The sequence below is a fragment of the Rutilus rutilus genome (genome assembly GCF_951802725.1).
Source record: "Rutilus rutilus genome assembly, chromosome: 11".
Taxonomy (NCBI): domain Eukaryota; kingdom Metazoa; phylum Chordata; class Actinopteri; order Cypriniformes; family Leuciscidae; genus Rutilus; species Rutilus rutilus.
Genome location: NC_140216.1, coordinates 32990276 through 33016940, shown reverse-complemented (window position 1 = coordinate 33016940; position 26665 = coordinate 32990276). Strand labels below are relative to the sequence as shown.

General features: G+C 39.1%; 1 protein-coding gene across 2 annotated transcripts; it reads right to left on the bottom strand.

The window, feature by feature from the left end:
- Positions 1–394: 394 nt before the first annotated feature.
- gsk3aa (glycogen synthase kinase 3 alpha a) lies at positions 395–22372 on the bottom strand. Of its 2 annotated transcripts, XM_084422555.1 has the most exons (11): positions 22215–22372; positions 21227–21463; positions 19983–20170; positions 12425–12508; positions 11902–12012; positions 10930–11060; positions 9737–9941; positions 6857–6952; positions 6296–6482; positions 5039–5116; positions 395–3098 (listed from the first exon to the last, which is right to left on the bottom strand). In XM_084422555.1, exons 1-11 carry the CDS (start codon positions 22282–22284, stop codon positions 3046–3048), a joined length of 1440 nt encoding a protein of 479 aa, XP_084278681.1. In that variant the 5' UTR covers positions 22285–22372; the 3' UTR covers positions 395–3045. The 2 variants fall into 2 exon arrangements, with proteins under 2 accessions (XP_084278681.1, XP_084278682.1); XM_084422556.1 differs by lacking the exon at positions 22215–22372 and having other exon boundaries at positions 19983–20167; positions 21227–21570.
- Positions 22373–26665: the final 4293 nt, after the last annotated feature.

Here is a 26665-nt window from a genome sequence, read left to right as displayed (position 1 = left end):
CATTTTTTCGATATGGGTGTGTAATTTACATTGTAGAGCAAAACGTTCAAGTACGGTCAAGTTATGTTTACCAGAGACCTTATAAATTGAAAAAACCCATTATAAAAAAAAACAAAAAAAAACACCTGTATGAAAATCTTGAAGGAACCAGCGGCGAATTAGTCTTCCAGGTTTTTGATGTCATCCTTGCAGCACTTTATGGCCTCACCTGCCTGTAACAATATACAACAAGCTGGTACAAACCGAACAAGGATTCAAAAAGGTTGTGTCATAATATGATAACACTGTACTCACTGTTTTCTCTTTTATTCCACAGAGCATATCCCTTCACACCAGGTCCCTTCCAGACTGCCTGTCCTGTATAAGAGGTAGCTTTGGGCAAGAAAGCATCTGCTAAATAACAAATAACTTTTATAAAAACAAATATAGAATTACACATTTTGTACTAAACACACAGACATCATATTCACAGCATATTACACATGAAGCGGGGTTTAGAGTTTTAAGACCACTATTAATTAAGCTTCTGTTTTGCATTTTTCTATTTTAATACAAATGGTTTCCATTACTATTATCTCTTTTTTTATATACATTCATGAACCCAAACTTATATTTAAACCTTCAAAACAAAGAGATTTTGAATCACAAAGGTTCAGTGTGGACTCACACTTTTGATCCTACCATATATTCATTCAAATAGATGGTCATTTAAAGTAATGTTAAACAGGTAAGGCATGTTACAATTCACTCACAGCACACACACACCAGCACTGCCTCTAAAATCTCAGTTTCGTCACTTTATTAAATGAGTTCAATTTATTCTTACAAGCTCTCTCCATTCGTCTCTCTTTGTCTCAGGATACGATTCCCCTGGGCCGAAACGTTGAGGCAGAAAGTTCCAACAATTAACAAAAAAGGGTAATAACAGGCTAACGTTTGTACGGTAGGCTTAAGGCAGAGACAAGGGGGAGGGCAGGATTACAGGAGCAATGAAGGGGAAGAGACTTCGCTGGCTGGTCTCAATTCATTTAACAAGCCTTAAAGGGGAGGAAAATAAACTTCAAAGCCAAATACACATTTGAATATATATAAAAAATAAATCACATTTTTCTAAGAGCACACATACATGTTGCTGTGGGCTTGATTCACAGGTGTCAGATTAAAGAATAAACACATTCCATTGTCTTTGAGGCTTCAAGCCAGATTGGCAAAACCGCCACAAAGAGCCGCAGTATTTCGAGCAATTGATTCGCTTCAGAGAGCATCCTTTTCATGAAAAACAGAACGTATGAGCATGACTTCCATTGCACCTTTGCAAAAATGTGCTCAAATCGCCAAGTCGAGAACAAAGCATGACCCTGTTGGACATGCACCTCAAGTTTTACTCCATTTCCCTCCCAAACTAAGTGCTGAGCTTATGAACTGACATACAGTACGCTGATAAAGAGTTACTATTTCACAGAAAAGTGAAACTTTCAGCCCCAACATTGCAGTGCAAAACAATAAATACTGTAAATGACGAACAAAATGAACGCTGACATCTTCAAAGCTAAGAGAAGACAGCCCAAGAGAGATGAAGGGAGAGAAAGACATCAATGAAAACACAAAAGTGGTACAGTGTTGATATTTACATCCTGCACAGGGCTTAAAAACCAAAGTATATTTACATAAAGATGGGTGGAGCAAACCTGGTCAAAGCACACCCTCTGAACAAAAAAAAAAAAAAACAGGACAGGAGAATAGCATGAACATCACAGAAAGTTGGAAGGTGGGCCTTTGAGGGCCTCAGAGGTTTATATTGAGAAGCTAACATATGCGTTCTCAAGAAAAGATATCGGTCATTTTGTGGATCGATACGATTGACAGACCATTTAACGTTACGATTCTAAACTCGTGTGGAGATTTCACAAACATTTTATTGAACTGTTCTACCACAAAGGCCTTTAAATATAAGAGTAGCTTAACTGATCAGAAAAATTGTGTTGACTGAAATGCTAAAACAGAAAGGAAACGTTCTGAAACACTGAATTATGATGCATGGTTCAGTCTCCAGGCCTGATGTCATTCAAAAATGACTTTGAACGGATGAAGACTTTGTAATCTCGCAAGCATAAATTAAAAAGCCTAGACCCGGAGCATCATTAAAAGTTAATGATAATGCCCAGGAATATAAAGTCACTTCAGTACAACAATATTAATATGCTATTGTCTTTCAATCATTCTTTCCCTTCTTTATGGTCAACAATAACGTTTAACAGTTTCCCAACTATCTCTTTGTTCCACACGGAAAAGATGCTTTCTCAAAAGTCCCTCCAATTCGGCATTTGAAAACCATAAATACATTTACTGGAAGGTAAAAGCAAGATATTAAAATAACTGTATAAAACCACAACATTTAGTCCCGCCTCTTTTGCTTGACATTTACAACAAAATACGTAATTTAACGTGACTGCTTGTTCCCTGCGAAATGTATTATACCTCAGATAGGGAGATTGAGAGGGATGAGTGAGCGTTACTCCTCAACAAATCAAGGTAAAACATCCACTGTAAATGTTAATTTAAATAAATTAAGATAAAAATTAGACAGAGGACCTGCCCCTAGCCACTGAACCAATCGCATTTGACCTCCAAAGCACGAGTGGTGTTGCGTTATGGATGCGTGTGAGCTTTGCTACGTGCCTACGCAGCCGTTCTGGGCTCGATATTGACTACCTCTATTATCTGAAGCAAATATTAGCAGTATAACTGTGTTTGTGTTTGTTTGTTGCATGTACATGGCAGTGTGTCGGTGTGTGTGTACAGTACGGTTCTCGGTAGACAGTCAGCAAACATCAGGCTTTCCAGACTGCCGTGCAGTCACTGGTAATTCTGAAACGCGTGACACCTGAATCAGTCTGTAAATGTGTGAATTAGAGCTATAGGGAGGAGAAGCCGTCTATGAGGTAAAGAGGGTGTAAGACTGTGCATGTGTTTGTCAGAGGGAGAGATGTGCACTGTGGTGGCTCAGATGCTGTGGTGTGTAAGCTTGTTTTTCGAGTCACAGCCTCAGGTGCTGTTGGTCAGAGTAGATCCAGGCTGTACAGAACCTTCAGAGCCATCTGACAGAGAAGAGAGAGGACAAAACAAAAAAAGGACTTTTAAAAATAACATTTGTCAGCGTGATCGGCATACACAAGGCTCCATACTTACACAAAATACATCCAAGTACCTTTCAAAAGCTTGGGGTCAGTAACTTTCTATTCAGCAAAGAATCCCAGGTTTCCACAAAAATTTATTATAATTAATATAGAATATATTATATTATATTATATTATATTATATATATTCTTACCAACCCCAAAACTTTAATGATAGTGTAACAGTGGTTCCCAAACTTTTTCTGCCAGGCCCGATTTTGTAGATAAAAATTATTTCAAGCCCCACACCAACATTCACCCACATAAAGACACTCTCAGACATAACCCTGTTTGATTTAAAAAAAAAAAAAAGTGACATGTATCCAAGTATGGTATCCCATACTCTGAATTTTTGCTCTGCATTTCACCCATCCAAGTGCACACACAGAGTATTGAATATTGAAAACACACACACACACGCACACACACACACACACACACACACACACACACAGAGCAGTGGGCAGCAATTTTTGCTGCAGCGCAAGAGAGTGATTGGGGGTTAGGTGCCTTGCTCAGTTGTGAGTTATGAGAGTGGAAGAGAGCGCTGGTCATTCACTAGCATAAAATTATGCTTGATTGACTGATTTTAAGTGTGTACTTTCTGATTTGGTGGAAAAATTGTCATTTTGTGTTGAGAAAAGTTGCACAAGCTCTTGGAGTATGTCAGAAATAGAAAGGGGGATTGGTTTACTGACAGGAATTTGTTGTCGCGTTGAGCTGCCCCACATCCAGTGTAGACAGCATCACTGATTATAATGGGTTCTCTATTCGCTTTAAAACATCACGGTTAATTACTTGTAAAGGCTCCGCTACACTGAGCATTTTTCTTGCAAAGAATTGAACTGTTGCAACTTTCACAAAACTGGAAAAAAGTTACACCAACAGGACATGAATTTTGCGGGGGGAGCAGCAGGAGAAGGTAGCATTGTTTTTTTGTTTTTTTTGACAAAGGTCTCTAATGTAGTCCTCCCAAGACATCCAGTCAGTGAACTTTTAACATTACATATGTAATAGAGTTGATCAAAAGAGCCTTTAAGACAGAGGTAAAGCAGTCTTTGACTACATTTGTTTTCTTTAAAAGGGAAATACATGGCTAATATGTAGCTTATATTTAATTCCAAAGAGACAAAGACTTGATTTATTATCCCTGTGTTATAGTATTATTTATAAGATAAGATCTTATAAGATATTTTTTTTCACCATGTTTCCAAGTTCTCTACCTCAGGTCCAAGTGAAATGTAGAAAGAATGCACAAACTGAAAACACTAAATAATTCTGTGATCTATTTCCATTTGTTATTTTCAAAAGGGAAATACTGACATGGATTTACAGAGCAGAGGTCACCTTTCTTTAATTCCAAAGGGAGAGATGGACTTTGTTTGTTTTTATTATTATAATTTGCTGTATCATTTGGTAACTGTTATTTCTGTTTCAAAAGGCAGCAATAAATAACACTTTAAAATCTAAAGAGTGTTCATGTGATTTTATAATGTTGTGAAATTAATGAATGCATAATAATCATGAAACCGTGATTATTCCTCAGACTATAATCGTACCAAAAAAAAAAAAAAGGCAGCCTTGTCGCACCCCCCCTTTTCATAACTCTGGGACCCCCGGTTTGGGAACCACTGGTGTAACAGGAGTTAAATGTGCTGTGAAGGCATTACTACATCAGGAAATTCATTTCAGAGGAAAATTGTCCATGAAAGATAATGAAAGAAAGCATTAGAAAAAAAAAAGTACTGATGAATCATGCACAATAAAATAACAGGAAGAATTTATTAACATAAAATTTTGATTTAAAGTGGTCTTAACCCCATTCACTCCCAGACCATCACTAAGAAGAAGAACAGCATTACCGTTGGAGGATGCTACGGTTTGTGCACGGGCATGAGGTGGAATGAGAGTGGAATTGAGCTGGGGCTGAATCATCAGCTCTGAAATAAAGAGAAACACACTCTGTTGACATCTCTAAGAGGAACAAACAACTAAGCAAACATATCAAATGCTCTTTTAGGAACAGAAACGATTAACACACTATCCCATAAAATGGGCAAGCACTGTATCACTAAGCAATACCGAAGAAAACCAAATCCAAGAAAAGCAACAGGATAATTTTGTAGGAGCTGAGCAAAGTGCAGCTAGTCTCCTCTAAATCCCTTCTGTAGCATTTGATTTTTTCCCCTGAAGTCCAATTATGTTAGTCAAGGTTTCTTGCATCAAACGTAGTTGTAATTTAGCTTTGCATAACCATTTGCTGCCCGCTTTCTAACCCTTAGAATTAAAGGAATGGTTCATCCATAAATGAAAATTCTGTCATAATTTACACGCACTCGTGTCTTTCCAAACCTGTATTCATTTATTTCTCCTGTGGATCACAAAAAGAGATTTGTACTGGCCGCTCTTGTCCATGCAATTAATTTCCATAGGAAATTAAGCTTTCAAGCTTCAAAAAGGCCGTAACATTATCAAAGTAGTCTAAATGATTACGTCTGAAGTCTTCTGGTCATACGATACATTGTTGTGTGAGGGAAAGACTTCATTTAAATCATCATTTACTGATAAGCTTCTTCGGATCTGCACAGAACACGTCATACATGTCATCATGCACACAAACAAGATGGGGAGTAAATAATGACAGAACTCATCCCTTGAATTTTATAATGTTTTTGAAGTAATTATCTTATGCTCACCAAAGCTGCATTAGTTTGAACAAAAGTAAAACCAGTAAAACTGTGAACATGACACATGGATCGTGTTATTTATACTGCCTTTTATCAAAGTGGATCAAAGTGCTTAATAGTAAAAAGTTTATTAATGTGTGATTGGTTCAGCTCTGAACAAGCCGTTACTGCAGGCTAATTTTAATAAATGCTCTGGGTGCACTGGAGGGATTTCTGATGTCTGCATTAAGTGATTCTCACAGGTGGAATTACAGAAAAAGGTGATTAAATACCCTGATCCGGATCCTTGTTCTGAGACTAAATAGCCTCAGGCTAAAACTGATACTAGTCTTATGGAAATCTGTTTTGAGATGCATTACTTGAATGACATCTGTATGTAATCGGTGAGAAGTTTGATCCAAAGTATACGCATGAAAGGCTCATGTGACTCACCTGTCATGGTGAAGTTGAAAAGCGGAGGCAGCTCTCGACCGCTGGGCAGACGGGTGCCAGGTTGGCGCAGCTCATCAAAGAAGGTGTGAGCGCAAGCTTGAAGCGGGGACAGTCGAGTCACTGGTGTGTACTCTAACAGCCGAGAGCACAGGGCTATTGCCTCAGGAGGAGTTTTTGGTTTAAACACCTGTGGAGGAATTATATTGAAAAATAAATGAGAAACGAGAGGAAACAACACGAGAGTAATAAGACAGCTCACTTACATTAGCTACTCTCTGGAATTTTTTTTTTTTTAACTCAATCTACTAGTAAAAAAAGTACGGGCACATTTAAGTATAAAAACCTTTGTAAGGTATTCAAGAATAGTCTTTTACCTCACATGTCAGTCATTTGGTCTTTTCCCATTAAAGTGAACAGTTCTTGACCAGAACAAGCAGTAAACTTGCCAAATGTCCAAAGATGTTACTTGAGAAAATTTATAAGCTAGTCTTGTAACATTGCTAACAGATGCCTCATGGCTTTGGCTGTAAATATGAGCAAGATATGGGTGTGAGATTTTACCTTGGTCCATGGATGTGCTTTGATCTGTGGAAATTTGAACTCAGTGTAGTTCGGGTTCATTTCACGGATCTGTTCTCTTGTGGGTGTTCCAAGTACCTGAGCAGACAGACAGAAACAACTGTGAAGAATGCTGGGTTGAAGAAAAGAAAAAAACATGTTTGTTAAGTGAACTATGCTGAATGTATTGAAATGCAACATTATGTGTGATTCCAATTCAGATGTGTGTGTTTGTGTATAGACACAAACACAATCATTCATAAAAATGGAGGTCAATAAATGTTTTTGAAAGAAGTATTGTGAAATAGTTACATTTTAAAAAAAAATTCAGCATAAATACTCCAGTCTTCAGTGTCACATGATCCTTCAGAAATCATTCTAATGTGCTGATTTGTTCCTCAAAAAAATGTATTATCAATGTTGAAAACTATTTAAGGTTAATACTAGACACTTCTGAAATACATTCAGGTGATGCTTTAAATAAATCAGTTAAACTCATCACTGAATAAAACCATTGTCTATTTACATTAAAAACAGTGCAGTCCAGTAAAATATGTTTAACAGTCATTTTAGGAGGCATGATGGTGGTTCTTCACCTTTTAATAAATAGCCATGTGTAAGTCTTCTATGTAAAAACAAACTTGATCATACCTAGATTTGAAATGAGTAAAAAACATTCTTCTTATACTAGGATTTATTTCATGTAACGTATTTCCGTGGCATTCATCCCATTCCATCTGCCACATGTTATTAATATAAGAGTTTATTACTGGTCTGAGATCAGAGGGTTGAATTTGACACTGAAATATTCAAGTTGAGAGCCTCCTTTGCAGCGATGTCTGCTTTCTCATTACCAGATAAACCAATATGACCTGGAACCCAGCAGAAAAAGATACTGAAGATTTTCTTAGCTACTTTAGCTAGTATACTTATAATTATGGGATGATCAGTTTTTACAGATTCACTTGTCTGAAGGCAGTCGGTGAAGATTAAGAAATTTTGTTGAAAATTCTTCCATTTTCTATCATTTCTACAGCCAGGAGTGAAGCACGAGCTTCATCTTTAAAGGGGACCTATTACCCCCTTTTCACAAGATGTAAAATAAGTCTCTGATGTCCCCAGAGTGTGTATGTGAAGTTTTAGCTCAAAATACCCAACAGATCATTTTTTACAGCATGTTTAAATTGTCACTTTTTGGTGCTCAGAAAAACGCGCTGTTTTAGTGTGTGCCCTTTAAATGCAAATAAGCTGCTGCTGGACGACCCAGGGGGCGGAGCTTCATGAGCTCGCGCTCAGTCTCAGGACAATTTCATCTCATGGAAATGATGATAATATCAGAAACTCTCAGTAACGGTGTTCATTTCAACCTGGAGTCGGACAATAATGCCTACAGAGTCAGAGTGCTGTATGGAGATGGAACAGGTATAGTTTAGTTTAATTACGGTTATAACGTATTTGTCATCTGCTTGTATGTATCCACTATTAATAGCCTACAAGTCTGCTGTTTCGGACCAGTTCCGAATGATGATCAAAAATATGCTAATGAGTTTAATAAAGTTTATTGTACATCACACAAAAGATGAAGCGTCAGTTTTACTCCAGAAAATCACCGTAAGAGCTGAGTAAACACAGTATAAGAAGTGCGCAAGTACATAAACGAATTTCGGTAGAGTTGAGGGAGCATTTTCTTTGAAAACAAAATAATTCCACCTCGTCTTCAGCGGCTGCCTCAGATTTCGGGAGTAAATAGAGAGAGCTATGTGGATTAATACATCCAGCCACACAACACCTACAACGCTTGGGAGACATTCTCGTCAGTGCAGCAAGTGTACAACTCGCTGTGAACTCGATCAGGGCGGGTCTATGTTGAAACGGCAGTGTCTGTCAACACTCGTGGGCGGGGCCTGTGCTGTAGAGACGTCACTAAAGCCGCATTCTGAAAACAGGTCGTTGGGAGACACTGCTGATGATTTATGGGGATTAATAAAAAAGGAGTGAGTGGATTTTTATCACTATTGGGTGGTTGTGTACACACACTGCCAACACACATTTATGTCCAAACAGCATGCAAAAGTGAATTTTGCATAATAGGTCCCCTTTAAAGGTAGAATTTTGTCCTGGGATTCACATGCCATGATCTTTATCTCTAATTAATGAGTCTGCCGACTCATGTTTATCTGCTTCAGATCCATCTGTGAATACAGGTCTATGAAGAGGAAACCTGCATCTTAAATCCAAAGATTTCAGTTGATATTCATGAGGGTGTGTTGTTGTCTTTTTGTGTTGATTCAGGGTTAATATGACATTTGGCCTTTTCAGATCCCAGGGAGGAATAGTGCAAAAGTGAGTCTAAATTAAGATGTCCAAATTAATGCCCAGGTTCTCCAAGTTTTTAATCATCATTCATAAAAGTCTAATATACCCAGGTCTGGCTTCTTATAAATAAAGATATTCCTGGAGAAAGACTGGTAAGAAGGCTGGATTACTTCTGGTCTGTTGTGGAGTGAAGGATCTCTGGCTTCTGTATAAAGACTCTGAACTGGAGAGGTCCTAAAAGCTCCCAATTCCAGACGTATCCTTTGATGATGTATAGTAGAACTGAATCTAATGGCTGGTTTTCACCGAGCGATACGGTGCAATTTTTGCCGTTTCCATTGACAGAAGCTGTGAATGGTACCCTAATTGCGAACTGTACCGTACCACTTTTTTGGGACAGCACAGTAGTCTGGTACTAAAGGATGGAGCTAGACGCAGAACGTTGATTGGTTGATAGAGAATCGTCACTTGTGCATGCTTTTTCAGCCTTTTTACTGTACTGTACCATACCACTCGGTGGAAACGAGCCATTAATGTACTGAATCAAAATTAAAGGGTTAGTTTTACCTTTATGATCTCCACTAGCTGGTCCACACCACTGTCTCCAGGAAAGATGGGCTGCCCCAGCAGCAGTTCGGCCAGCACACATCCAGCTGACCAGACGTCAATGTTAGAGGTGTAGTCCGTCGCACCAAAGATGAGCTCAGGGGCACGATAGTATCGTGAGCAGATATACGAGACGTTAGGCTCACCCCTCACCAGCTGCTTTGCACTGAGACAGATTTGAATTATGAGACACATTTTTATCGGGCAGTCAGTATGAAAAATGACAGATTTATACATCCTCAATAAAACAAAAACTGAAACAAGCTAAACCCCACAAAATGTTCAAAAATCTCCCTCCATCCCGGCACAAAAAAAAGTGCACTGCTGTTCAAAAGATTCTGTATTAAATGCTTTGCAATAAAAAAAAAAAAAAGGCATATGACAGAACTGCTGGGAAAACAGCTCCAGAATAATACTCAAATCAATGCAGATGCACTTTCAAACAAAGCAATTATTCCACTCTGATGTGCATGCTCGACCAAATGACTATTTTCAAGCTTTTTCAGTTGCCAAATTGTCCACTTTTTCCCAGACACAAAAGCCAGTGTTCATGTTCCCTCAAAATAAACAAAAGAAAATGCAATGACTTGAATGCCAACAAGTGCCTTAAACAATCACACAAGTAATTACTTGAAATTGCAATAAATTAAACAAATGTGGTCTGGATTACAGTGGTCATCATATCTGCCTGCCATCAAATAGTTCAAGTGTTCAGAAAAACAGCTCAGAAAAAGAAACCGTTTTTAATGAGAATCCATCAAAAAAGGGGGCCAAAGGAGGACAAAGGAACAAAGCAGAAAGACAATCTGACCATCAGCATCAATATCTCAATGCATATTGCTTTTGTCAAAGAACAGAGAACATGAACAATGGCATTTGCTTACGTATTTAACAACCCAATCAGAAACAATACCTTACATAAGGCCGCAGGCAGGGCGAGATAATGCACTGACAATATACATCAAATCTAGACACCAACTAAGGCCCGCCCTTATAAAGAGGTGCACTCTCAAAATACAATGACTGTAATAGTGTAACACACATTAAAACCGAACATAATGTTCACTGGCGGACATAAGGTCACATTTGAGAACCCATCAAATCTACCCGCTCGCTCGTGCTCTCTCTCACTCTCACACACACACAGCACTGACCTGCCAAAGTCACAGAGCTTGAGAACAGCTGTTTCTGGGTCCACCAGAAGGTTTTGTGGTTTGATATCTCGGTGACACACACCTTGGGAATGGATGTATGCCAAACTGCGGAAAAGCTGATACATATACACCTAAGAGAAAATAAAGGCAAGTGAACAAAACTATCTTTCTTTTTTCTTTAAAATAAAGATCTTTATCAGTCCCCATCTTTGCTTAATGAAGACTGACAGAAATTCTGTGTAGTTTTATTACTAGCATCTTGAAGAAAATTCAATGACAAAATGAAACAATATTTTCCAAGCATCTATATTAAGTAATGTAATGCATTCCTTTTTTATCTTTTCCAAAGTTTTAACAAAAAAAAATTTAGATGCAAAATTGAACCCCCCACACATTTTAACCCATTCTGCCAAAATAATATAAGTATTATTAATAATTTTTATTTTATTTTATTATTGTTATTGTATTATTATTAACAGTATTATAAATAAATGAATGAATACATTTTAACAATGTGACATTTCTAAGTAAAACAGAATATTACGCATGAAATGTATGGTAGGCTGAGGCACAATCCAGTCAAATCTGGGCTGTGATATTGTCAGCTAATATTTATTTCCTGTCCATATGGCTTTGGTTATGTCAGAGGTGGTGAAAAGTAATTATTAAAGCAATAAGCCTTGAGAAGCTGTGCGTCACAGTGATTTTCCCACAGTGGCAACAGCAAAACTATAAAAGAAATCCAATAAAACTCTAAACAGTTAAATTGATAATCATGATCACAATAATTTTTGTGCCAAGTAATATAGTTCTAACTGTAGTAGAAGTGTTTGACATAAACTGACGAATTGTGCACAACAAGACCAAGGACATTTATTAAAAGAATAAATAATGTGAATTTTGATTTTGTGTTGCCTTTAAGAAGTCAAGAATTGACTCAGTATTAGAGAATGTTCGTTCAGTCAACTTTACCTTCACATAAAAGATTGGAATAATGGCTTTAGCTTTGCTGAAGTGTCGTGATACCCTGTAGACAGTCTCGGGCACGTATTCCAGCACCAGATTGAGGTATACCTCATCCTTCTGTGGAATAAATACACATTAAATATGTAGATTATGAAATATAATAAACTGTCCAAAAAACAAACAAAAAAAAACCCCACACACTACATGGCCAAAACTATTTTGGGAAAATCCTTGCATCTATATTCATTTAGTGTAGTGTAAATTAATATTTATGTATCATTCTATCATGTAGTGTAGTTATGGAGAGGATATAAACCCTTTAAAAAAAAAATCACAAAAAGACCATTAGACAACCCTAGACCAACAGAACAGGCCATCAGAATGAAAAGAGTCACCATTATCTTTTTAACCATTTCAACCTAATTCAGCGGGAATTCTCAAGAAATACACAAACATTTAAAAGTAGAGTAAATATTGATTTCACTTTGAGGTCATAAATAGAGCTTTGCAACAAATGTCAGGTTTTTACCTTCTCTCCACTGCAATAGAAGAAATAGCGCAGCCTCACTATATTGCAGTGGTCCAGTTTTCTCATGATCTGTAGTTCTCGATTCTTCATAAACACAGAAGAAAGACTGTTAGCATCTCTCAGGGATAAAAGACGTCACAATATTTACAAGCAAGTAATCACGACAGTACAATCATCCCTAGAGCAGCCTGGGTTTAAGAGCCTTGTTCAAGGGCACAGTGTTTGCTTTGGTAGTGGACAGCACAAGTGGGTCATGTAAACGGTTAGCGGTTTCAGGCTAAAAGAGGACGGCGTTGGTCGAATAAATGACCACACACTGGTGATGTATTCAAATCAGAATATCCCTGTGCATCTGAGATGATCTCTTAACCCAAGACTGCTTTCCAAAAATTAGTATACTGCCAACCTCTGAATGAAAACCATCTGTTGATTGTCACGTAACATACAAAGAACTGGATACACTTATAGTTTGCTTATAGGGGTCAACGGATGCAAAATTCACTTTTATATGGTGTTTGCATATAAATGTGTCTTTGCAGTGTGTGGACAACCACCATACAATGAAAAATTTCATTCACTCCTTTTTTTTTTTTAATCCTCAAAAAGTCTAAACACTCTCAATAATCAGGCCGTTTTGATTTACTGAGCAATATGATGTCATATTGTTCATGCTCCGCCCACGACCACTGACGGACTGTCCCGTATTAGCATATTCACGCCCTCAGCCATTTGTATACGGTCCGCTAAAACATTGCTGTTTTAGTATTTTAACATTTTAAATTAGCTTTTTATTTTCCGTTCTCATTTTAATTTTAGTTAAAATTTTAGTAATTTTGTTACATGCTCTCGTATTTTTTATATTTCTATATAGCCTTTATTTTTATTTCAGTTTTTGTCATTTTAGTACTTCAACTTAATTACTACAGTTAGTTGCCAAGGCAACATTTCTACTTTTCATTTAATGCTGGGTACACACCAAAAGATTTTTTACATCTTATAAGATTTTCAAAATGTGACAGACCACAAACATGAGGACAAAAACTCCTAGATTTAAGCGTTTTGCTCCTATAGTGTGTGGTGTGCCATGATGTGACAAAGACACACACGAACAGATTTTCAACCAGAGTCTCGACTGTGAACACAGGAAATCTCACAAAATCTCGCGAGACTTCAGAATAAGCATGGCGGATGATATGCAGGAAGAAATTGCGATGATAGTGTTTGGAATGATTTTCACAGAAAATTCACATGAAAAAAAAACATTGTACCCACCATTATATGTAACCTGTTATACAGAAATATATTCATTCTTTATTGTCTTTATTTATTCTTTAATGGATTTATTGTCTCTTTAGAAAAAGTTATTTAATCCCTCTATAGAACCTCACTGAACCCTTAACACTCAGCCTCCTGCAAGTGTGTGTGTGTGTGTGAGAGAATGACCGTGTCTTCCATCATCTCTCTTTCTGATTGGATATTGTTTTGTATCTCCAGAGCGTGCGTGCGTTTGTCCTCGGAGTTCCCCCCACACATCAGGATTTAAATATTAAACATGTTGAATATTTATGATTCGCGATCGGGGCGGCTCCGACGTTCTTCCGAGCAGGTTCGGACACTCTTAACACACCTCACACCAAGGGAAAATCTGATAAGATAATCTGTTGAACCATCAAGATAATCGGGACATAGCTAGGATTGTCAGAAGGGGGGAAAATCGGCCCAAAATCAGCCAGGTTATCTTTTGGTGTGTACCCAGCATAAGTTTCTAAAATTGTAATTTTTCCATCTAATATTCATAAGCACTGATAAGCCAAAACACTATGACTGTACACTATGTTGTAATATGCTGTTGGTCCTCTGTGTCCTGCCAACCCACCGAATGCACTATACAAGACCCCTGAAGGTGTCCAGTAGTATCCGGCACATTAGACATAAGTAGCAGATCCTTCATGTCCAAGGTGACATGATCAGATTGACACTGGAGGAATATGGAGTCCATGGCAACACCTTGAACTCTTCATCATGCTCCTAAAAATCAGTCCTGAACAATGTGTGCAGTGTGGCAGAGTGCAACATCCCGCTGAAAGAGTCCACTTCCACCAGGGAACGCCATCGTCATGAAGGGATGTACCTGGTCTGAAACAATGTTTAAGTAGGTGGCATGTGTCAAATTTACGTCCACATGAATGTCGTCCCGCAGTGCATCCTGGTGCCATCACTTCCCCGGGTAAACAGTGCACACGTACACAGCCTTCCACGTGATGTAAAAGAATGCGGGACTCATTGAACCAGGCAAACTTCTTCCATTGCTCCAAGGTTAGTTCCTGTGCTCGCATGCCCAGCATTCTCGGCTGTGGACAGGAGTCATCATAGGCACTCTGATTGGTCTGCGGATACTCAGCCCAATATGCAGCAGAGTGTGATGCGCTGTGTGTTGTGACACATTCCTCCATCATTAAAATTTTGTGTTACAAGTTGTGCCACAAAAGTCCTTCTGTCAATCTGGTCCAGAAAGAATAGCTTTCATTGGCCTTGCGCATCGAGAAGCCTTGGGAGCCCAACACCCTGTCGCCAGTTTGTGGTTTGTCCCTCCTCAGACCCACAAGCCTTGAAGTTTCAGAGATGCTATGACCCAGTTGTAGGCCCATAAAAATCTGTTTGCTATCCATATAATTTAACCAGACCTTGACATGTGGCCTTGATAGGAGATAATCAATGAAATTTGCTTCACCTATGAGTGGTCAAAGTTTTGGCTCATCAGTGTATATATATATTAAGGGTGTCACGATTTTGATTTTAAAGAGCAACTTGCAGGTTAAATTTATAACTGAATTAATACTTGATTTTGTCTGAAGAGGTTTTTTAAAAACACATATGTAGAAATTACTAATGAAATCTAATTGGTTGTAGAGATTTTGATGAAAATGTGCTAGGCTCTGGAATACGCCTTTCCCCCTATAGCAACGCGTCATATGACGTATGCCGAGGTAAATATGAGCTCGCGTTCAGCCAGCGCTCTCATTGTGGGTGTAGTAGTTAGAGCAGTAGTGAGCGACAGAGAAAGTTTTAGATCGAGTTTTAGAGAAGCCATAATGGTAAATTATTGTGTTTGTGCTGGTTGCACAAAATCCAGCCTGTCAGGACATCGTGTCCATCATTTTCCTTCTAGGAAAAACAAGGCTTTTCGTTCTTGGGTGCGTTTTGTTCAGGTGAAGAGAGCAGACTTCACTGCCGCGTCTGTCACCGCACACTCGGTCGGATGTAGGCGCGAGCACAACATCAACTGGCAAACGCAATGTAAGCGGAACGAAACTGAGCTACTCGTTATTGTGTTTGTGTGGACCGTTTATCAGTTTGGACTAGTGCAGCGCGAGCCTGATCAAGCAACACTGTTACTGCGAGATCCAGTAAATCAAGCATTTGAATTCGCCACTGAAGTAATAACATCGCTGCGAGATCTAGTAAGAAATATTCACATTTCTCCGTTATTAACGGATCAAACAGCGCTGACGTGGAAACCAGGAATAAACATTGTGCAATGAATGAACGAACTATCCAGTGTCCACAGATCAGCAACATTCACCATGGCTTTACTGTAGTAACACTAACTGCAACCATGCAAGTTTGGCATTTTCCACTAAGGCCCAGTATGCATCCACCTCCCTGCAACACTGACTTTCCTCAGCTGTAAACATTGCCTCGCATTTCCCACACAAGCACCTATGGAACAAAAAATGTTAGCAGGAATAAATATCTCTCTGTCTCTCGATGAGAAACCGCTAAGTTATATCACGTAACGTTAGTCTGGGCGGATATTAATGAGCATGACAAACGCCTGATCAAAGCTTAGTTTCTGTTATTGTAAGTTCCAATATGTTCTGTCTAACATTGATCCTGGCCTGTCCCTGCTCTCTTGCCAGCCTAGCAGGCTCATAATTGTATGGCTGTGGTCCGTCAACAATTTCCTCAGCGTCCGAAATGTCATTGCAATCCATTTTTCCCTGTTGTTTGAATCGACCGCTCTCCCTCGTGCTACGTCACGACTCTCGCCCGTCACGCCCATTTTCAGATGCGGAAGTAAAATTTTCTCACAAAAACGACTCCAGAAGCCACTGTAGCGTATTTATAAATTTTTTTTAAAGAAAATCTAGTTCCTACATTATTTTTCTATACATTGACTTGTTGGGTCTTCTAACCTGCAAGTTGCTCTTTAAATCGAAATCGATTGAAATTAATGCTCAATCTCGATTATCGAATCAAAAAATGGAATCGTCGATGCTGCCACGCCCCCATGTCACGTCAGCTCGGCTTGGCCAAAAAAAAAAAAACGCACGTGTTGAAGTGCTGCGAGTCAACCTACAGCTACAACAACCAGCCAAAAGATAGCATGGCAACTGCAGACGCAGGAGACCCGTCGACAGAACTTGAACCCCCTCCTCTTTCACTGAAGTCGCCGGTGTGGAAGTATTTTGGATTTCCAGTGAGTTATGTTGACAACGTTCATGTTGTCGACAAAAAAAACAGTTTGCAAGCTCTGCTATGTACGTATACCACATTATTCCACCGGCAGCACGACTAACATGGCAGGGCATCTCCGCAGGCACCACAAAAACATAGATTTATCTGTTAAACTGACAACTGTAACACAAACTACTCTCCCGTCTTAATTTGGAATAAAACTTCCAAGTAACTCAACACGTGCAAAGACAATTACAAGCGCGCTAGGTGTATTTATAGCCGCGGACATGCGACCTTATTCAGTGGTGGAAAACTCCAGTTTTAGGCATTTAATTAGCAAAACAGAAATTAGATGGCAGGTTATTTTGTTTAAGTTTCCAATTGATTGAAGATATAAGTTATTTGTTACATTATGTTGTTAATAAATGTTTTAAATTTGACAATGTAGCGTGTGGTACATTGCGAACAAAGGTCAGATATTATTATATTGCATAAAAGTCTAAAAATGGCATAGCTTGTGCTTTCAAATTTATTTATTTTTACATCGAGAATCGAATCGAATCGTGACTTTAGAATCGAAAATGTAATCGGATCGAGGATTTGGAGAATCGTGACACCCTTAATATATATATTGGGGATGAAACGGTTACCGGTTTGATGATAAATCATGATAAAATTCCCAATGGTTAGTATTACAGTTTCATGTTTTAATTATCATTAAAACCGTATTTGATTACCGTGATTGAAAAACTCAAGGTAAATACTGTCCAGCATTAAGCAAGTTAACAACAGTCTCACGCAGGCGCAACATAGGTTTTGTGTGAAACCACGGCCGAAAGCAGTGAGAGGTTTTACAAGAGCGCTGAGGGAAATTACACAGGAATGAATGAATTACATGAATGTATCTCTGAAGGGAACTGAAAGCAATGTTTACAGCCAGCATGAAAGACTCTTGGTACAGTTGACTGAATTGATCGGGCTAGAGCTGGAGTGTGACGAAAGTTTATTTGCACGCGAAAGAAAACTCGATTCAATACTTGCACGCTGTTTTCTGTGCACACACACAGAGAGCTGCATCTCAGACAGCGAACAATCACAGAATCGAGTTCTCCTTCGTATCTTCTTGCGCTTCGACAGACAAATAGCCTACACACACAATGATGTCAAAATGCCCATCTTGTCGAGTAACCTCGTAAACACGGTCAGTTATGTCTTAAGAGAACATAAACAGCTGAGAAAGAAATCAGATGTGTATCATTATATTGAATCTGTGCCTTCGGCTTTAATAATGTCTGAACTTTATATTAGTTAGACAAACAAAAAATTGCACAGTGCTGCTAATTATTTGCAGAGCCGGACAGTAACGGAGTACAGTACTTAAGTACAATTTTGAGGGATCTGTACTTTACTCGAGTATCATTTTTGGGGAGTACTCATGACTTTACTCAAGTACATTTGAGAGGCAAATATTGTACTCTTTACTCCACTACATTTCTATCCATAACCGTGAGTACCCGTTACTACTTCTAAAAAAATAAATAAAATAAAAATCTCGGAAACCCTCAATTTGTTGTTTCCCTCTCAAACGTGATTGGATTGTGCAGGCGCCACTGATTGGGACAGCCTATCAGCAATCACCTTCAGCTTTCCGCCAAAGTCAACTCCATGGTCAGATTTAGATAAGAGACGAAACCATGGACGAAACAATGGATGAAGACGCAGCAGGTCCATCCCGGGAATGTGCCAACCCGTGGCCCCACCTTGCCAGACTATTTCAATTTTCTGAACAAGTTAATGATAGTTTTCGCAGTTTTTGCTGTGTTTACCAATGTAAGCACTGTGGCAGTAGTAATGCAATATTTAGAAAATGTACTCTTGTAGGCTACTCTTGATACTCAAGTACTTTTAAAAACAAGTACTTCAGTACTTTTACTTAAGTAGACATCTGACTGTAGTACTTTTACTTGTACTTGAGTAAAATTTACTCAAGTAATGAAGCTGTGAACTCTGTCCGCCTCTGATTATTTGTTAGGTTTTGTTATAAAACTTGGTTAAATGATTTCAGTGTGTATCAGCACTTTTTGAACATTTCCAGCAAATTTTAACAATACCGTGATAACATTGATAACTATGATTATATCATGTCACTATAATCGTGATATGAAATTTTCATACCTTTTCATCTCATAAAAAGTCTTACACCTCAGAAAAACGGACGTTCCTGTCATGTCAGCCATTATAGGCTACTGTGTTCGTAGCGCACACTCTTCAATTGCACGCGCGGTGTATAAAGTGCAAAGGAAACTACGAGCATGCAACGTTGTTACGTTGTAAATTAGTAAGTAACCAATAAATCACGTTACTGGTATGTCGTGTGTTAGCTGAGAAGGATTTGCATGCGGGAATGATTTTCATTTTATTCACCAGGAGCAGTTTCCATGTTTCATTAACAGTTCTTGTTAATATTGTGTATTCACCATGGTAACTGTCGTTTCAGCCACTTTATTTTCACTTTGTGTTATTTTTTATATTTTTGAATGACTGTGGTGGCTCATACCAACATTGTATTAACAAAAGCTAGTTTGGGACTGCTATTAAATAGCTTTAGCATCTATACCTAATGTTTATTTCTTAGTAGTCTTTACTATTAGTCATATTCTTACAATTTATGTGTATGTTAAGTAAAGGGGGACAGTGTGTGTGTTCACAATTTTTAAGTAAACATGTATAATAATATGTCTATTATTAATTACGATTATCACAATTTACATATATATTCAATGAAAATTGTGATCATCGTAATTAATAATCGCAATTACAATTTCAAGGGAACAATCGGCAATTATGATTTTTGTCATAAACGTGCAGCCCTACTGGTCAACCCATAAATGGTTTGCAGGTCTGTTCTGTAATGCAACTAAACGCGATTTCCATATATTTTGTTGTTAATGTCAAAGACTAATAATATTATAATACTTTGTCACAATTTAATCTGTAATTTAGTAGAAAGAAACCATATTATATTAAATATAAATACTTAAAATATGTTATTAAACAGATCGGGTCAACGTACCAATACGCTTGAAAGTGTGTGTCGTACCTTAAAGCGCTTATCCTGAAGTACCTTCTTGATGGCCACCCACTCCTGACTGTCAATGAGGCGTGCCTGATACACCACGCCAAAGGAGCCATTACCGATCACCTTGATATCAGTATAGGACACCTCCTGCGGGCGATCCGGGCCCTGGCCTGGGGTGGCAACCACTGTGGTCACCTTCCCACTATCTCCTAAAACACATTTGAGACATTAGATCTGATTAACCAAAGCTGAGGTGCTTCCTGTAAATGTAAATGAGCAAATATTAGCCAATACATTCTTGCAGCAGCTACATTAATTAAAAAAGCAATGCTATTCTCTAAATATACATATACTCCTACCTACTCGGCATATACAAGGTGTATTGGTTCATAACATATTAAGAACATATTTTAATTAAAAAAGTCAATTACTGAAAACATCACTGTCACTGCAAAGTGTCTAGTGGTATGAAAGCTGTAGAATGATATGCATATTTGGACAGAAACATAACCAAACCTTGTGCATGTGTACTTAGTAAAAAGTGTAAAACAATGTATTTGTCATTCTAAAGGAAACATGGCACATATCTCATTAAATACGGGCCTGTCCTGCCTGTGTCCTTCACACAGGACATTATGACAGTGGGCGTGTCGGGACAGGTAGTTACCACCTATTGAACATGCCCTAAAACCTAGTGAATTGCCTAGTAAAACATCTGAACAATCACTGCAATGACAGAGCCTTGAACTGGTTGTCAACCATTTATTCTCAAGTTTATGATAGTGTTTTAAATCCTAGTGTGCAGCCTATTTAGATAACATTACCCACATGTTACAAATTATGCGTATACACTACAAAATACTGACAGGCTACTGCAATGTTTTTGGGCATAGTATTGCCATGGTATTTATTTTTCTTTAAGTACCATGTAAATATCAATGTACATGAATATGGCAAACAGTACCATGTTATATGAAAGTGCCATGGTATTAGCATCATTGTACCATGGTAACGCAACAGGACTTTGTGTTAATTTCCCAAAAGGCTGTCTAAACACCTCAAAAGGCTTTGAGGCCAAGTCAATAACTCTCGTTAATAATAACTTAACTCAGAATTTTGACAATTTTCCTTGGCTAGCATGAGCTAGTTTCGTGGAGATGACATAACAGGCAATATCAAGAAAGCATGGGTGTGTTATTTTAAATTATACAAGCGATATGTTCATTAAACACTCATAACTAAGATAACTTCGCGTATATACTCACTAGCTAGTTTTAAATTTGAGCAAGCAGATGAACTATCCGCCGAGGCCTGTGAGACCCCGGACTTTCCTGCGTTGCTCCCCACGACAGCGGTGGTTCCGGCGGATGCTGCAGCGGCTCCGGACGCCCCCTGAGGCTCAGCGAACGAGCTCGTCCTGGGCCGCCCGCTGCCGCTCATATCTGACTGAAAGTGTATCGAGGCTGGGGGGCGATGATCAGCTGTTCCTTCGACGACTTGGCCTGGTGTTGGGTGAAACATTTAGTTAAAAACGAAAAGATGACAAACGGTTTGCCGCGACCCTCAGCGTTCACCCACTCTCTCACGCGCTGAGAATCCGCGCAGCCTCATGGGGAATGCAGTTCGAGCGTCCAGACTATTTAAAAAAACTACAGGAGCAGGTGTCATTCACCTGAGCAGAGGGGTCACTACCTGCAGCTAACTTTATCAGGCACAATTAGCTATTTGTGTATTATACACATAAAATAATAAGAAAGAAATAACAAACAATTTTTTTTTAACAAAACAAAAAACATTAAACCTCTTATTAATAAAACACGATTAATGTCTCTAATAAATAAGACACAGATAAAGATATTACATATTAAAATAGATTATAAAAATAACCAATATTATTCAGTGTATTCATGTGCTTTATATCTCTCTCTATAAACAGTATATGTATGTATGTATATATATATATATATATATATACAGGGGCGGATTAAGGTGGTCAGGGGCCCCTAGGCTGCTCTTTGTGTGAGGCCCCCTAACATAAATCGAGGTGTAAGTGGAAAGAATATCAGGTATTATCCTCTGCCACCACAGCCCCAAAACAAATGTAAACAGCAAAGCAACAAAATACCTTCACATTTCAACTCTCACCACTTGCTGTTGTCTCTCTCAAACTAAATAAGCTCAAACTAAATAAGCTATGTATTAATATTAGCCTAATTAAAAAATATATATAAAAATAAATAAAAACATCCTCACCATCAGCATTGGCGTGTTCCACCTCTTCAGATGACGGCTTACAAAAAAATTTTGTCAGTGTTCGTTTCATCTTCTCTCTTATGGAGCCGATCACACAGAACTAGCAGTGCGCTGCGTTTTTTATTTTGCTAGGCAACCACTGAAACAGCTGTCCTGTCAGTCAAGTAAACGTCAAATCAGCCTTTTAAATGTCGCGCGGTAGTCAGCTCCCTATCACGTGACAACGGAGCGCAGCGAAAGGGAGTGGGAGTGATTGACAGCTAATATTAACCAATCTAAAATCTGCTTTAAAGTTAAGAGCGTAAAGGCACTTAATTGCACACTGAGTCCGAAATTCGCGTCCGAAATTTTCGCACGTTAAAAAATAAATACGACCTCACGTTATGTCAATCACGCTTGTACACTGCCTCCGAAACTTTCGTCCGTCAAAAAAAAAAAATCGAATCAGGTTCGATTTTCTGCGTTTTTCGCATCGGTAGCAAGCATTTTGAAATAATGGTGTTTTGACAATTCAGAACCACCGAATCACGACAGCGAAAAAACGCATGCGATAATTTCGGTGCAAGGGCCAGGATGAAGTTTGATTGGTTATGTAACGTTGGATAGAATGATGGTCCGCCATCGCGTATCAGCGCACATAATGTACACACTGTGCAGTAATTTGCGAACGTTTTGTAGAGAAATGAAAACAGGTCGCACCACAACCATTATTTGCACTTGCACAAATGCTCCCAAATATATTTTTAGGTCGCACAGATTAAATTTCAGGAGCATATGCGACCAAAATGGTCGCAATTACTCCAATATTATCCGTCAATTCACATCTACCAAATCACCTGCTTGTTTTTTTAGTTTTTTTTTTATGTTTCTTATGGGCCAATTAGGGTCTTTTTTTTGTTCGAGCTTAAGTAGGCTACATTTATTTAAAAAAAAAAAGTGTCTGGCCAATCCGAGGCCCCTGCACACGCTGCAGCCTACGCAAGCCTGTGCATTAATCCGCGCCTGTATAATAATACATTTTTTATTTGAAAGTGCTTTTCTGAGTACTCAAAGACACTTTACATAGAAAAAAATCATAAAAGCAGCAGGAACAACATAATTTAAAAAAAAAAATGCACTAAAAAACACACTGGACTAAGCTAAACATTAAAAGCAATTTTAAAAAGGTGATTTGAATGTTGGAAGGTCAGTGCAGTCACGGATTTGTTTGGGGAGAGAGTTCCAGAGGGAGGGGGCAGCAACAGAGAAGGCTCTGTCGCCCCAGTTTCGGTGCTTGGTCCTGGGAGGTAGAGTCAGGAGGTTGGCATCAGATGAGCGGAGGCTACGAGATGGGTTGTGGTGGTGGAGCAGGTCACTGAGGTAAGAAGGGGCCTGGTTATGGAGGGCTTTGTGTGTGAGGAGAAGGATTTTTAATTGAATTCGTTGTGGGACCGGGAGCCAGTGGAGGTTCCTGAGGACAGGGGTGATGTGGTCACGGGTGCGGGTGTGGGTGAGCAGCAGAGTTATGGATGTATTGGAGTTTATTTAAGGTTTTGGATGTTGTGCCGTACAGGATGCTATTGCAGTAGTCGATTCTGGAGGTGATGAAGGCGTGGATGAGGGTTTCTGCAGCAGAGAAAGAGAGTGATGGACGGAGTCAGGCGATGTTTTTGAGGTGAAAAAAGGCAGTTCTGGTGATTTGTTTTATGTGGTGTTCAAAAGAGAGGTTTTTGTCAAAGATGACTCAGAGGTTGCGACTGTGAAGGGATGGAGACAGGGTGAAGGTGTCTCAAGAGTGAGGGAGAAACTGTGAATGGTTTTAGTGATGGGTTTGGGACCGATGATGATCATGTCTGTTTTTTCGCAGTTGAGTTGAAGGAAATTGGTGTGCATCCAGGATTTAATGTCAGGGAGGCAGTTGGAGATAGTGGAGTGGGTGGCAGAGGTGATGGATTTGGTGGAGATGTAGAGCTGAACATCATCGGCATAGCAGTGAAAGTTGAGACCATGGTGGCGAATGACATTGCCATGGGGAACAGGTATAGTATGAAGAGGAGAGGACCAAGCACGTAGTGAGGTAGTTGCAGTTATATATATATACAGTGGGGAGAACAAGTATTTGATACACTGCAGATTTAGCCGGTTTTCCCCCTTACAAAGCATGTAGAGGTCTGTAATTTTTATCATAGGTACACTTCAACTGTGAGAGACGGAATCTAAAACAAAAATCCAGAAAATCACATTGTATGATTTTTAAATAATTGGTTTGCATTTTATTGCATGACATAAGTATTTGATCACCTACCAACCAGTAAGAATTCCGGCTCTCACAGACCTGTTAGTTTTTCTTTAAGAAGCCCTCCTGTTCTCCACTCATTACCTGTATTAACTGCACCTGTTTGAACTCGTTACCTGTATAAAAGACAACTGTCCACACACTCAATCAAACAGACTCCAACCTCTCCACAATGGCCAAGACCAGAGAGCTGTGTAAGGACATCAGGGATAAGATTGTAGACCTGCACAAGGCTGGGATGGGCTACAGGACAATAGGCAAGCAGCTTGGTGAGAAAGCAATAACTGTTAGCGCAATTATTAGAAAATGGAAGAAGTTCAAGATGACGGTCAATCTCCCTCGGTCTGGAGCACCATGCAAGATCTCACCCTTGTGGGGCATCAATGATCATGAGGAAGGTGAGGGATCAGCCCAGAACTACACGGCAGGACCCGGTCAATGACCTGAAGAGAGCTGGGACCACAGACTCAAAGAAAACCATTAGTAACACACTACGCCGTCATGGATTAAAATCCTGCAGCGCACACAAGGTCCCCCTGCTCAAGCCAGCGCATGTCCAGGCCCGTCTGAAGTTTGCCAATGACCATCTGGATGATCCAGAGGAGGAATGGGAGAAGGTCATGTGGTCTGATGAGACAAAAATAGAGCTTTTTGGTCTAAACTCCACTCGCCGTGTTTGGAGGAAGAAGGATGAGTACTACCCCAAGAACACCATCCCAACCGTGAAGCATGGAGGTGGAAACATCATTCTTTGGGGATGCTTTTTCTGCAAAGGGGACAGGACGACTGCACCGTATTGAGGGGAGGATGGAGGATGGAGGATGTATCGCGAGACCTTGGCCAACAACCTCCTTCCCTCAGTAAGAGCATTGAAGATGGGTCATGGCTGGGTCTTCCAGCATGACAACGACCCGAAACACACAGCCAGGGCAACTAAGGAGTGGCTCCGTAAGAAGCATCTCAAGGTCCTGGAGTGGCCTAGTCAGTCTCCAGACCTGAACCCAATAGAACATTTTTGGAGGGAGCTGAAAGTCCGTGTTGCCCAGCGACAGCCCCGAAACCTGAAGGATCTGGAGAAGGTCTGTATGGAGGAGTGGGTCAAAATCCCTGCTGCAGTGTGTGCAAACCTGGTCAAGAACTACAGGAAACGTATGATCTCTGTAATTGCAAACAAAGGTTTCTGTACCAAATATTAAGTTCTGCTTTTCTGATGTATCAAATACTTATGTCATGCAATAAAATGCTAAATAATTACTTAAAAATCATACAATGTGATTTTCTGGATTTTTGTTTTAGATTCCGTCATTCACAGTTGAAGACCTGCAAAATCGGCAGTGTATCAAATAATTGTTCTCCCCACTGTATATATGTGTGTGTGTGTGTGTTAATCATTTTAAATACAATTGTCTCTGTATATAATTATGGATATTTAGTTACTGTTTTAGGTGAATATTTAGAACTGTTCTAATTTACAAACAGGACCAGACAACATAGTGACAACATGAGCATCTAAAATTTCAAAACCGTATCTATATCATACACCACTTTGCTTAAAAAAAAAAATCAACCACAAAAGAACTGCACAAAAACTAAGCATTGTGTTAGGTCTTTAATTTTTTCAATAATCTCTTGTTTAGAAATATTGCACATGGTCAACATGCCTGTTGATGAGTTTACACTCACCTTTCTCATTCTAAAACTCCTTCTCCAAAGTAACGACAGTTTATTGGATACACAATCATAAGGTGTACACGCATACATGTGCAGGTATTTGTGTGTGTGTGTGTGTGCAAGCATTTGTCTGTTGCTGGGGGAGGGAAAGAAAGGGCAGATAAGTCAAGTTAAGAATTGAGTTGGTCAGTAGCCAGCATATGCTAACAGTCTTTTGATGTAGTGCCACTGCTTTTCTGGCAGGGAAAATATGAATAGCATTTGCTTGGGAGTAAGTTGGATTTGTCAAGGTGCATGTAATGTTCGCACATACGCTCGCACACACACAGACATCTGTATATCATGGGACATATAGAAATATATAGGTATATTTATACATTTATATTGTCACACATTCAAGTGAAGACTGAGTAGCATTTTTATGCTCATCACTCCTTCTCTTTCAGCAAAACCAGACGCAAGAAAGTGCTAGGTTACATTTTTTTTTCTTTTCTTTTTTTTTCTT